Source organism: Bemisia tabaci, chromosome 8 (genome assembly GCF_918797505.1).
Source record: "Bemisia tabaci chromosome 8, PGI_BMITA_v3".
Classification (NCBI taxonomy): domain Eukaryota; kingdom Metazoa; phylum Arthropoda; class Insecta; order Hemiptera; family Aleyrodidae; genus Bemisia; species Bemisia tabaci.
This window is the reverse complement of record NC_092800.1, coordinates 268143-282375: the sequence shown is the minus strand read 5'-3', so window position 1 is coordinate 282375 and position 14233 is coordinate 268143. Positions and strand designations below refer to the sequence as shown.

Genomic DNA, 14233 nt, shown 5'->3' with positions numbered 1-14233 from the left:
GTTTTCTTCTCTCGCCGTTGACCGTTCCCACCGCATGCAGCCTGTGACGTCATTAATGGGAGTCGTTCCTTCCGTCAACTACATTCTTCTCTGTTTAATGTCTCTTTCGGCTCTCCTATCCTGCAGTGCTAAGGAAAAACGTCGTATGAGCATTCGAATGTTGCCGAATTGCCTCTAAGAAAATATTAATTTCTGAAGACAGTTATGCATATTTATCTTTGACATTTCCTGGCACTTCAGATCAAATTACAAAAAAATTCTTCAAAAAATGGGGAGACAGATTTGAACAAATATTTCCGAAAATTCGAGATTTTTCAAAGGAGATTTGGCAACGCCATAAGATTCATACGGCGTTCCTCCTTTGCACAGCAGCATTCATGATTAAGCAGTCTCTCTCATTCGAACCCATATCATTTGAAGGATATCATGGTGAAGGAGGGTAAGAGAAAAAGTGACGTGCTGATCGTTTCGAATAAAATTCGTCTCAGGGTATCCCTTCCGGAATGCTTGAATTGTTGGGAACTCCATTTTTCGTCAAAATATTATCAAATTTAAACATTATTTTGTACTTTTAGCTTGTGTGATTTAGAGATCTTTGAACAGAATTCCAGCTGGTAACGTCTACAAATGCTTAGCTCTGATTGAGACGTCGCAAATCTTCAAATAATTGTGTTATTTGTGTTTCCTATTTTCTAAAGAGAGGTACCTAAGTAGTATTTTTATTTCAAAATTATCTGTGAAATTTCTCTACTTATTTAAAAAAATTACTTTAATATTCCAAGGAGATGTTTTCGTTAGTTTTCTTTTGAAAAATTAAATTACCAATTTGAGATTTTTAAACTTTCTATTTGTGTTGCTTATTTTTAGACTTGAGCCCTCGATTAGTTTTTCCGACCACCTACTGGGGGACATGATGGACATATTATTGGATTTCTCGTGGATTGCCGTTAGTTAGTTATTTCTAACCTGCTTCCACCAATGTGATCGCTTAATTTTCTCTTTGCCTATCGCTTGGTCAATCAATTGCAACGATGACCTCGAAGACCCCTTTTTTGGCATAAGAATTCAATTACTTTCTGCTTAGTTGGGTCAAAATGATGCACACGGGAAAAATTAAATGTTGATTTAGTATGTATATTGTTAAAAACGCATGTCCGACAAGTTTCAAATTCTGATTTTACTTTTGGAGAAATGCTAACTTAACTACGTCCACTGTAATACAAACAAATTCAAATGTTGTGTTAGCATTTTTGTATTGTAAAATCAACATTTGAAACATGACGAGCTTTTTTTTTAAAAAATTTAAATGCTAAATGAGCATTTAATTTGTTTCGTGTAACCTGCTGATTTCACTTGTAAAGCCGTCCATTCATTGCGGATTGATAGAGTTAAAATTTGGGAGGAGATTTAAACGGGGGATCGAGGGGAGGTCACGACCAAGGGCCCCGGGGCCCCGGGGGACGGGAGGGACACGATCCAGTGCGGATGCAATTTTGATGGGAAATTAAAATTCTCACTGTTTTCCCGGTGGTTGATTAGACTCATCATTCACCCTGGGAGCCGGGCGGCCGGGCGGCCGGGCGGCCGGGCGCCCCACTCTACCCCTGACAGGGCGTTAAGCTGAATAATTGATACACTCACCCAACGGCCCCGTCGGTGCCCCGCAATTCGCATTCTGCATCATTGATCTAACAATAAGTTAACTCCCTCCCCCCTCCGCCCCCTCCCCCCGGTTCCCGTCCCGTAAATGTCCGTGTGTGGCTGCGTGACGTACGCCAGTTACTCACCGTTACGGAGTGACGTCACATGAGTACACAGCATTAAGCCGTCTAAACAATAAATTAATCATCGGGATTCCCGCGCTTTGCGTTCTGCCAATTCGTTCAAAGCCTAGTCCATTGGAATGCCCCCATACAGGGTGTCTACTAAAACAGGCTGGCCAAAAATCGGTGCTTTTACAGTACTTTCTCAGTACATTCCCAAAAAATTCAGTACTTTTTCAGTACCTCCATTTGACAAAGTTCAACAAATTTAAGAAATTTGAATTTCTCGCTCAAATTGCGACAAAAATGACAAGAAATGGACAATATTCCGGACCTTCTTGCGAAATGTCCGCACTTTTTCAGTATTTCCGGACCGTCCTTTTCGGACCGGACTTGTAGGCACCCTGCCATACCTACACATCGATGGCTGAAAGAGATAAATGAGGATCTCTGATCGCACTCGCCGACACGGCTTGATTTTTATTCAGTTTGAAAAACCACTAAAACGTGGCCCGAACCGTATGTAACAAGGTGGTAAAATAGTGCTGGCTCCACATAAGCTCTGGGGAATACAGAGACAAAAATAGTATGAATTCAGCACTATTTTACCACCTTGTTACATCAGTTTGAAAAATCCATATAATAGCTCGATGAAAGCATAATAATGATCAGCTTCCAACTTCGGTAAATCGTGATTAGTCGAATGTGTGATAGAAACAATGAAATTATCAAAGTATGTTTTGAATAATATATAATTTTGCGCCCATGTCGAAATGTGCGATGAACCTACATTTCTCCTGTTCTGCTTGTTAAGGAGGCTTTGGTGTATCGCTGAGAAAGGTAGTTCGATTTCCGGATCGGAAAACAAGCTTTTTGCCTACATTCATATTTGAATAATTGGTTGGTGTAACTGTGGGGAAACCAATACTCGTATATAGTTTCCAAAACAAGTCAAGGACAGTAGCAATTCTGTAATTCTGTAAATCTTCATTTAGATCCAACACAAATATCGATTTTAGGTGAGGCAAGCCGCCTCACCAAGAATCGATTGTTTTACATATACTTAAATGGAGGAAAAACAGTGTTGCCAATTTTCAAGGGTCGCGACCAGGGCCGGATTTAGGGGGTGGCCACATGGGCAGCGGCCCTTGGCGGCAAATTTAGGGGGCGGAAAATTTTGCAATTTTTTAAATTGTAGGTAGAAAAAAAAATCGGACTCAGAAAAAAAATTACAAACGAGAAAAGCAGACACAATCTCTCATTTTCTGAGAGTACAGTAATTTCTAATTTTGTCGTCTTTCGGTGATTCAAGAGACAGCACCTTTCATCATTCGAGTTCAAAGAGAAACCAAACACGCAATTTGGCCCGGAACGGCGCGACGCGGCGCAGAGAGCAATGATGACGGGGACTTGAGATGAAAATGAGAAACCCTCGGCGCGACGGTCGGCATGTAACAAATATCGACGGTGAAACTACCAAACCACGTATCTCGGTTTGCGACGTCGCAGACTTCCTGTCATACTTTATTTTTTAAATGAAAAACTACTTAACATCCAGTCTTGAAAATTTCTGTGATTTTTCCTCTTTGTGCGGAGAAAATTCCGTGAAAATTTCAAGGAATGATATTGATTTGGTCTACTTAAAAAAAATAAAATGTGAGCGTAGATTTTTAAACACCGCAAACGAGATACGTGGTTTGGTAGTTTCACCGTCGATATTAGCGTCTATAAGACTGCAGGAATACTTCACGCATTGCGTCAAACACAGTACGGTTAGCAGCGGTTGACCTGAAACGCACAGCGCCTACAAGACTGCATGAATACTTCACGCATTGCGTCAAACACAGTGAGTTCAGCAGCGGTCGGCGTGACAATACTGCAGGAATACTTCACGCATTGCGCCAAACACTGTGCGGTCAGCGCGGCGCGGCAGCGGAAGTTAAAATTATTATATCACATTTATGTTTGTTCTTTCATAATTTTTTCGTTCATTTCTTATAAATGGAAGGCCTTGTCCACACAGAGATAGGTTTACGGAACTTAACTTTCGCGCAAAGTTTCGTGAACTTTTGCCAGTAGTGTTGACAGGGATTTTGCAAAAAAGTTTCCAACAAGAGTAAACGCGTCTTATGAACCCCTTCCCCTCCGGCACGTTCATTTGATGGTTTTTATTGTGTTTCGAAACGAATGAGAAGGCGGCAAAATACAGGCGGCCCATGGGCGGCAAGTACGTAAATCCGGCCTTGGTCGCGACTGGCCAAGATAGTAATTTCCTCCTGGAAAATTTAGCCCACTTTATTATCTCGCAAGTTAGCTTGCAAACAGAGCCACGGGTCATACCGCAAGGACTACATTTTGCAATTGAAAACTACGATTTCTGGCTCATCTGTAAAAACACGGATAGGCGCAGGGAAACGAATGGTGCATTTGTCGCTCCTGAACTAAGCCAGTATTTGTAGTTTCTTATTGCAAAATGCGGTCCATATGAAAGATTCAGGAATTTGATCTTGTTCAAGAGCAGGCGTCAACACGGTATCTTGTGCTGCGTTTTAAAGCGACCCTTATAAACTCATACGTGTGGGGTTGAAAATGTAAAAATTACTGGTATATAACACAAAACCCCAGCGGAAGGTTGCGCAAAATTAAAGCTAACAAAGGTTTGCACTGGGGAATTATAAATTACCGTATCTCGCACCTAGATAGCTCACCATCGTCCTGCTGAAAGGAGCGAGCCGTGAAAAAATCCTCGTATGGAGGGCAAAACTCACTCCGTTGCCAAACCATTCTAGAAGCAAACAGAGACCCGCATTCAGGCTCTTGACAACGTATGCATCTTCTCATTTCAAATTTTAATAATTTGATTCTTCAGTTACCTTTCCAACTGTGAGGTTATGATATTTGTTGCCATTTCTTTTGACATTAAGCCGTTGTTTGGTAAAGTTGGTCACATCGCTCAACAAATAGGTCAAACCCTTACCAAGGAGGCTATAAGCATGCCGGGATGTCTCTCGTAGCATTCAAGAGCATATTTGGACAGCACATTGGGCATTCAAGAGCTACAATATCTGGCTCAGTTTAGAAACAACAAACATCTTTAGTTTCCCTGGCCACACAAGTGTTTATTGCAGATGAGCCAGAAATTGTAGTTCCTAATTGCAAAATGTAGTCGATTTCGAAACTATACCTAGGGACACTAAGATTCATGGACATTATCCCGCGGACGAAATCCGAATTGTCCCCTTGAGATGTTGAGCAAGTATTTTCTGAAAGGTCCTCACAGCACGGCCATCAGGACGCAGTAGAGTACCTTTATAGGGAGAGTACAAAGACATAAAGACCGTTGATAAAGACGGAGCGCTAAAAGCAAAAAAATGAAGCTACTTTTCAACCACCTCTACTATTGGCTAGAGAATTGGCAGCGTAATCGGGACGAGTTTGAAATTCAAATTTAAAGCGGGAACTGAATAAAATTGCGTAAACAAAGTATTCTAGGTTGAATTTTGCCCATACTCACTTGTCCACATATATTTTTTTTTTTTAACTTTCGGTTATTTTTGGTCCGTCATCGACCGATTAATTACATTTGGGAGTAACGGTCATCTAAGACTGTAACGGCCTGTTTGAACCGGCGGGACCACCATGAGCAAAAGAAAAACTAACTTTATCTGAGAAACTTGCTTGTTACCGAGCCAAAATAGGTGCATTATAAAAATTCACAGTTCCAAGTGTCTCATTATATTCGTTTTAGGCATTTAAAACACGTTTAGAAGAAGAAATGTGAAAAAATCAAGAGGACAAGTTCAAATCTTTCCGTTTGCCGCCATGGATTCCCGCGCTCATTCACACACTCACACAAGCACCCAGCGCCAAACCAGGCTTCACATTTTCCTCGTGCTTTCAGACACGAGCACTCCGTCTTTATGTCTTTGGGAGAGTATGGACAACTCGAAAATCTGGAGGTTAGGTTTGATCAGGTCATGTAGCTCTTAGGGCCCAAAAAGGTAGCCGACCCATGAACTCGAATCATCCCGTGGTACCAATTCAAACTCCGAGAGTAGGTACACTGATCAAATATTATAAAAGCACGTATAGAACTTTGATATTGCATAAATTTTCCCAGTTTCAAAATCTTAATCCTTAAAAACACTTGTTTACAATGCGCTGTCGGCCCTATTGATTACTCTTACAAATGCATAGGTTGGCAGCGGCACTTTTTCAGTGATTTTCGTTTTAGCGGCTCTGGTGCTTGCACTAGAGCTGCTATTCCGGACGGTCCCAGCTGGGGAGTATCAATGCAGCATGTTACATTGTAGAGACCGCGCGTTGGTTGATGGGAATCGGCGCCATTTTCGGCTATGTTCCTTGTCATGACTTTATTTTATTGCATACTGTTTTATTGTTAGTCAATGCTATGTTGTGTATTGTATTTTTGGAATCATGGTGATACAGTCAACAATTCAAAACTTGTTTGTGCTTTTATCTCGTGATGGAAAAAATGTACTTTACGTTCAAAATTTGAAAATTTGAATTTTAAAGTTTTCGCGGTTAAGGAAGCTTTAACCACTGGGTTGGAGCTTCCTAGTCATTTACTCGATATCAGCTGATAGCAAACAAAGGTTACCAGGGAAACCGTAAACGTCTAACAACTATCGTGGCCATTGGGGCGATTATTGAAATGATATCGACTGTATGTCGCCGCTTACGACAGGACATAGCCCTATCTTAACTGTGTAATATATCGCAATTCGATATTGTTTTGATTTTTAAAAGGAGCAATTCATTCATACAGTTCCGATTAGTTTTGGCGAACGGGCCCTTAACCTACGGCACTCGGCTCATGGGAATTTTTTAACTTGTCCTGGACGGACTCGTCTGTAGCGCCTCGTTCTTCGTTGTGTGTGTGATTTCGTGAAGAAGTTTCTATGGCAATTTGCTTTTATTTGTGAGCTGTTTTTTCACGGGATTTTTGAATGTTCTGTACGAATAAATTCGGTGAGTACCTCATTTATCCCTCCTTCCAGTAAAATTATTTCAACTTTTCCTTCTCCCTCATTCTGGACCCACTCATGGGCTGATTATTTTCTCATTCTTGAAACTTTAGACTGGCAATTTCTATGCACAATCTATAGCTCATTAACCTATAGTTCAAGAGTTCCTCACTAGTGTCTTGCTCTTCTTTTTTATTTTTAAAGCCTCAATGTATTTATAGAATTTCAAAAATTTAGTTTTTGAGTTGACTTAAAAAATGTAGAAAATATAATGCTGTTTTAATTTTCATTTCAGGTAATGAGTCGACGCAGTCAAAGAATAATTCAGAGGTAAGAAATCTGCTTTTACTCAATATGTTAGTGTTAGTTGATATGCAAAATTGAGGAATGTTTTGGACATCTATACGTTTGATAAGACCATTTTAGGAGTTAATACTTTGAATACCTAATATTTAGTGGTGGCTTAATTTGTTAGTAACCAGAAGTTGTGTGGTCTTCTTGAACTGTAATTTGTTTTTCAATGTCCTGTGAAGTAACTGGATGATAATGTATCATTTTACTATCAGAAAATTTGTTTGCCAACTCTTAATGCGATGATAATAAGTAACAAGTTTGCAATGCTTTGCATTTATTATTTCAGTTCATGGCTATTGTTGTTTCACCTTATAACCAATTGTTTAATTTTCTTGTCATAATATGGCAACCAATAAAAAAATTTTAGCAGAAGCTTTATTAATCTACCTAAGAAACTCTCCATTTTTTGCTTGTTTCAGAGATACAGCTATAACCAAATGCAGAAACATTCCTGGTTTTGATGAATCCACCCCGATCCAAAACAATACTATATGCATTGAAACATCTGCACAATCGTATGACGCCGAGCCAAAGAAGGAAAAGAAAATAGAATCGAGTGAAACCTATGCACTGTAAGTAAAAATTTCAGTTAATTCTATTCTAGTTGCAACCTTGCGTTGTTATCAAGTTTATTGTGTGACTTTAGATGTTCCTCAGAAGGTGGTTTGATCATCCTAATTGCCCATTGGCGGCTTTCCAACTGGCAATACTGCAAATTAACAAAATTTCACCACTTAAAATGTTGTAGTTTGAGCATTAGTCTTGTGAAACAAAATTACACTTTCCAAAATCTCATTATGCATATTTGTTTTTTTACAGACGTGAGTATTATTAAGTTTACTATTATGTTTACTATGCGGCTGTAGGTGCCCCTTAAATTGTGGTTTAAGCATCTTAATTATCTATTGGCTGCTTTCCAACTGTTAATACTGCAAATTGACAAAGGAGGGGTATCGTTAAGGGCCTTTTTTGGGCCTACCCTGAAATTCCTCAACTCTGCGTTTTTTTGGTCATTGAAGGTCTATATTTTACGGAATGCATAAAGGTTTGGTCATTTCCGATCTATTTTGGGGTCCACCACTGGCCTAAACATGGGTCTGAAGGCCAATTTTGGCGAAAAATGCGGGTTTTTCAGCATTCAACGCGCTATTGTAACCGATCCTTTCGGAGGACAAAAAATTCCTTCAAGTATGTTCATTAGGGATGTAAGAGTGTCACTTTGGCCAATTTTCGTCGATGTCAAACTTTGCGCTCATAGTTAAAAAAAAAACTTTTTAGAATTTTGTTCAACCCAAGTGGCATACATGTAGTAGAATTCCAATTTATTTTTAAAACAACCGATCTTATATTTTCCTCTACACAGGGTGAACGTTGCAAATGATATATCGAACAATGATTCTGATATTACGCATCCAGTAAATGAAGCAGAAAATTCATTCATCGAAAATCTTGAAACACATCAGTCGAACTCAAAGCCTAAAAAGAAGATAAAATCAAAGTCACGTGACTTATCGTAAGTACAAACCTGCAACTTTGTTTTTTATAAAAATAGGAATAATTTTAAATTAACTGTAAAGCTTGGAATAAGTATGCAATTTTTCCCTGCCAGGAAATGTGATAGTTTCAAGAATATACAATTTTTTTTCTCTTTTTTTTTATTTCAACAATGGGCAACCTTGACTTTTTGCCGATGGATTCGTTGGAACTCGGTTTCGGGTTTATCTGAATAGGAGGAAAACGATAAGCTGATAAAAAATACATAAAAGAACAGAAAATACATTCGGAATGCTGTAACCTTGAGACAGTACACACCTACATTAAATTGTGCCATGTCGAGGAATTATTTCTACCGGTTTTTGAAAAGAGTTGATCCGTTTCCAGCATTTGCGAACTGAATTAGTTAGTGCTACGGAGAAAACTATTTTCTCTTCGCTGCTACGACTCATTGCTCCGGAGAGAAATTTTTTCTTTTCGGAGCAATTATAGTCTTAGCAGTGGAGAGAAAATATTTTTCTCTTTGGCACTAACTAATTGCCATGGAAAGGAAACTTTCCTCTCCGGAGCAATTAGTCTGTGGCATTACGCAGCAATTAGGCATACGCATTTCGGAGCTTAGCGAGATTCGCAGGTCAAAAACCGAACGCGAGACTAAAAATAGGGGAGACGGCACTATGCTTGGAGTATGTCTACAGTTTTGCAGGCGCTTTGCACGATCATTTTCTTCACAAAGTTCAATGTTTCGGAAATGTACTTCCGGTAGATGAGGTAGCTTTGTACTGATCCTGTTACAATAATGGAGAACTTTTAGCACTCATGGAAAGGCAATTTTCAAGGAACGACTATGAACACGCTCCTCATTCTAACTTGTCGTTGCTTGGCTGACATAAAGGCGTAACAACACTCCGCTTGCTACGGTTGCTTGGTTTCTCTCCGCTGCTACGACTTATTGCTCGTACTGATCCGGTCACAATAATGGAGAACTTTCAGCACTCTTGAAAAGGCAATTTTCAAGGAACGACTATGAACACGCTCCTCATTCTAACTTGTCGTCGCTTGGCTGACATAACTGTTTCCAACTGTTTTCCAACTGTTAATACTGCAAATTGACAAAGGAGGGGTATCGTTAAGGGCCTTTTTTGGGCCTACCCTGAAATTCCTCAACTCTGCGTTTTTTTGGTCATTGAAGGTCTATATTTTACGGAATACATAATGGTTTGGTCATTTCCGATCTATTTTGGGGTCTACCACTGGCCTAAACATGGGTCTGAAGACCAATTTTGGCGAAAAATGCGTGTTTTTCAGCATTCAACGCGCTATTGTAACCGATCCTTTCGGAGGACAAAAAATTCCTTCAAGTATGTTCATTAGGGATGTAAGAGTGTCACTTTGGCCAATTTCCGTGGATGTCAAACTTTGCGCTCATAGTTAAAAAAAACTTTTTAGAATTTTACTGTTTTTCATCATTATCTGAAATGGCTCAAAAAAGCGACTCATCTTACGCCAGAGTTTAACTTTTTTGGCAATGAATGGACGTGGGTGGTCATAACCTTCCTTAAAAAACTCTTTTGGATTCAAAGCCCCCAAAAAAGCCGGTGTTGCCATATTTCATTGCCTGAATGGGCCTGTTGCATGCAAGAGATACAGCCGTGCGAATAGACTTTTCAGTGGTTAAATGACACGAAAATTACATTGGTCACATTAAAAAAGTCTGAAATACACTCCTTACTGCGTAATTTGCGTTGTTAGGAACGCGCTTTTTCAAATTTCCCTAGATAGTCTATTCGCGCTTCTTTTGGCTGCATAAGGGATGACCTAAGTAAACTTTGCTTAAATGCTTCTTAACTTCCAAAATTTTGAAGCACACAATGCATGTATCCAATGTAATTTTTTCTTTGACCAACAGTTTTATGTTCAACCCAAGTGGCATACATGTAGTAGAATTCCAATTTATTTTTAAACCATCGATCTTATATTTTCCTCTACACAGGGTGAACGTTGCAAATGATATATCGAACAATGATTCTGATATTACGCATCCAGTAAATGAAGCAGAAAATTCATTCATCGAAAATCTTGAAACACATCAGTCGAACTCAAAGCCTAAAAAGAAGATAAAATCAAAGTCACGTGACTTATCGTAAGTACAAACCTGCAACTTTGTTTTTTATAAAAATAGGAATAATTTTAAATTAACTGTAAAGCTTGGAATAAGTATGCAATTTTTCCCTGCCAGGAAATGTGATAGTTTCAAGAATATACAATTTTTTTTCTCTTTTTTTTTATTTCAACAATGGGCAACCTTGACTTTTTGCCGATGGATTCGTTGGAACTCGGTTTCGGGTTTATCTGAATAGGAGGAAAACGATAAGCTGATAAAAAATACATAAAAGAACAGAAAATACATTCGGAATGCTGTAACCTTACACACCTACATTAAATTGTTCCATGTCGAGGAATTATTTCTACCGGTTTTTGAAAAGAGTTGATCCGTTTCCAGCATTTGCGAACTGAATTAGTTAGTGCTACGGAGAAAACTATTTTCTCTTCGCTGCTACGACTCATTGCTCCGGAGAGAAATTTTTTCTTTTCGGAGCAATTATAGTCTTAATTCCTATCAAAATTCAAACTATCAAAATTTCCAACAATGACAAAAATGATTGTAATATACCTATAATGTAATGAAATATACACGCTCTAATCATTTAATTTGTATTACCTTTATGTTATGTACCTACATGTTATACTATTTTTATAATAAATTTTGCCAACATGCTTTTCAATTCAGTCTACAACATTTCATTCCGACGTGGCAAAAATGATTTATAATGCCCCTAAACATTAAAATGAATTACAATAGTAATGCCGCATTATAATGTCGTATTATACATCGCAACGATTCATGTCCTACTGATTATTGATTATTGTAAGATGAATTCTGTTTTCTCTGATTGTATGTTTCATACGTGCGAAGCTTGTACGGGTCACTAGAAACGTGGTTCGTACGGGTGGCTGATGAAATTGATCTTAGAATACCTTTTGATGCACTGAAAAAAATATGCCGGTAGATTTTACCATCTCTGACACAGTGATACGAATATGGTAATAAACACCAGACTCTATGGTGGCATTTACCATACTATGGTAAGAATCACCAGAGTTCTGGCGTATACTACTATAATTCTGGTTATTTCCACTAAATAGTATCACTGTGTAAAAAATCAAGTAGACTCATAGTAAATGTCACCATACTTTTTTTTCAGTGTGAGCTAGGGAAATGGAACCATCTGCATCTCATGGACAATAAATAGTTGCCGTAATTAAGGTCATCCCGTGATTAAGGTGCCGTGATTTAAGTCATAAATTCTTCATCTAATTCTTGATTCATCTCCAAAATGTCTGCTAAAGCTTTCATGCGCTTCTCCTTGTATGCATGAATGAGCAAATTGGGTATCGAACAAGCGGACACTTTTTGAAAATTTAGATGATTCTGGACAATATCGTACAGAAGTCCACGAGCTGCAGATAGAACCATTACCTCTAGCTCATCAAAAGTTATTCGAAGATCATTCAACAACCTCTTTGACAAGTTGCAAAAACTTTTCGTTAACAATAGTGTCACACGGTACTAGGAATATTTACTATTTAACGAACCTTATATTTCCCTGACTCAGTCCTAAATTATAGAAGTATGCGTTACTTTTCCAGCAATCCAAAAAAACAATTATACAAAAAACCAATACCTACACTTTCAGATATAAAAATGCAAATTTTTTGCAGCCTCGCTAAACGACTTATCAACCAGAGATTTTTTAGGAAGCGGACCTCCAAAGAGCTTTCAAAATTAAAAGTATACAACAAGTGATAATGCCATGTATTCGCCATATCAAAGCCCAATACACATTTATACACCGGCTACGTAAATCTGCTAAGTTACAAAACATGAATCGACAGTTGTCGGATTGTACATCAATGACAAAATGTGTCTAGGCCCTCATTCTTGACTACAACTACTGCCCCCAGAGCCGCTCTCCGACGCCAATGCGTTGGAGCTTCCTGCTTGTTTCACGTTGTCGCCCCTTTGGGCCCTAAGAGCTACATAAATCGAAATGTCCCAATAAAGATACTCTAGGACGCAGTGCCTCCATAAGAAACTGCTCAATTTTAACGGAAATGTGGCAACGGCGGTGGAAAGAAGGGCTGGCGGTAGGATGGCGCTAATTCGGTTAACGTAAGCTCCGTATAGCCGCTACGTTTCAAATGCCAGCTTTTGAACGGATCGCTCGCGGCTCAATTTAATTACGCCCAAGATAGACACACCGCCACTGGCTCCGGGCTCCAGGCCTGAGATATTTTCGACATTTTATCCCCCCCCCCCCCCCCCCGGAACGTAACGCACGCACCGTGTAACTGCTCTCTCACCTCCCCTTTCCTCTCCCTCACCCTCGCCGTTGCTTTGCCATTAATTTTATCGCGAGTCACTCGTGCTCTTGCGTCGTTTCTGCAGTCGAGAGTTTTTTGATTAGTTGATTAATAGGTTGATTGAATTTTCCGATAATCTAAATCAATCGATCACTTGATTGATTGATGCGCGTATTTTGAAACGGTAAAGAGCTTGATGCAAAAACGGCTTTTTTCGCCCCCCCTCTGGAAGTTCTTCAGACTTTGTCTATTGATTACTCATACTTGAGCGCTTCTTTTCCCAAATTTTCAGACCCCCAAAAAATTTTGGGGGGGAGCTAGGGGGGGTGGAAGTCAAAACCTGTGAACCTCGATATCTCTTGAACAAAGAAAGATATCGAGGTCCGGTTGGGACGAAAAATCGCCTAAAATTGCATACTTTAAGATTCTAAAGGTCGAAATCCCGATATCACATTTTTAAGTCAACATATGTGCTTTTTTTCAGTTTTTAGGTCTAGAAAATTTCTAAACGAAAAATTTACAAAGATCTCAATTTTTTAATTGAACCAAAACCAATGTTTTAAATTGTTCGTCTTTTTCCGCATCCAACGAGTGGTCGTATAAGCTGGGGAACCAAACGGTTCCGGAGTTATGATCGATTGAAGTTTCCGCTCAACGCGCACCGACCGATTTTCGCGCGCAAAAAAGTCGGATTTGACTGTTATTAGATCAGATTGAATGTTCAAACTGAGCAAAATGCTTTATTAGGGACTCTTGAGGGTCGCTGAGTTCAGAAATTACCGATACTTCCAAATAATTTACGTTTTTTAAATTACAGCTCCGCAGCGCTAATTTAGAGGCCCACTGAGCGCCGACCGGCCGCTCAGTGGTCCTGTCCGAAGCTGCAATTTTAAAAACGTGAATTTTTTGGAAGTATCGGGAATTTCTGAACTCAGCGACCCTCAAGAGTCCCTAATAAAGCATTTTGCTCAGTTTGAACATTCAATCTGATCTAATAACAGTCAAATCCGACTTTTTTGCGCGCGAAAATCGGTCGGTGCGCGTTGAGCGGAAACTTCAATCGATCATAACTCCGGAACCGTTTGGTTCCCCAGCTTAATGGACCACTCGTTGGATGCGGAAAAAGACGAACAATTTAAAACATTGGTTTTGGTTCAATTAAAAAATTGAGATCTTTGTAAATTTTTCGTTTAAAAGAAATTTTCTAGA

The 14233-nt window shown here is 39.2% G+C and overlaps 2 protein-coding genes and 1 long non-coding RNA gene across 7 annotated transcripts in view; 2 read left to right on the top strand and 1 right to left on the bottom strand.

The window, feature by feature from the left end:
- The window catches only part of LOC109039286 (cytochrome P450 6k1), a 350075-nt gene that overhangs the window by 78467 nt on the left and 257375 nt on the right, over window positions 1-14233 (bottom strand). The gene's annotated exons all lie outside the window — the stretch shown is intronic.
- LOC109039284 (uncharacterized) overlaps window positions 1-14233 on the top strand; it is a 142399-nt gene that overhangs the window by 6926 nt on the left and 121240 nt on the right. The gene's annotated exons all lie outside the window — the stretch shown is intronic.
- On the top strand, window positions 1571-11624 carry LOC109043825 (uncharacterized). Of its 2 annotated transcripts, XM_072303255.1 has the most exons (5): window positions 1571-6755; window positions 7047-7081; window positions 7525-7677; window positions 8469-8618; window positions 10593-11624. In XM_072303255.1, exons 2-5 carry the CDS (start codon window positions 7050-7052, stop codon window positions 10744-10746), a joined length of 489 nt encoding a protein of 162 aa, XP_072159356.1. In that variant the 5' UTR covers window positions 1571-6755; window positions 7047-7049; the 3' UTR covers window positions 10747-11624. The 2 variants fall into 2 exon arrangements, with proteins under 2 accessions (XP_072159356.1, XP_072159355.1); XM_072303254.1 differs by lacking the exons at window positions 1571-6755; window positions 7047-7081 and having other exon boundaries at window positions 7095-7677; window positions 10593-11607.

What these genes read in the sequence shown, in the direction of transcription:
- LOC109043825 (XM_072303254.1), top strand. Translation starts at nt 7,448, where the DNA reads ATGGCAACCAATAAAAAAATTTTAGCAGAAGCTTTATTAATCTACCTA. An exon ending in TCGAGTGAAACCTATGCACT is followed by an intron (nt 7,678 to 8,468) that starts GTAAGTAAAAAT and finishes TCCTCTACACAG; the next exon opens with GGTGAACGTTGCAAATGATA. An exon ending in TCAAAGTCACGTGACTTATC is followed by an intron (nt 8,619 to 10,592) that starts GTAAGTACAAAC and finishes TCCTCTACACAG; the next exon opens with GGTGAACGTTGCAAATGATA.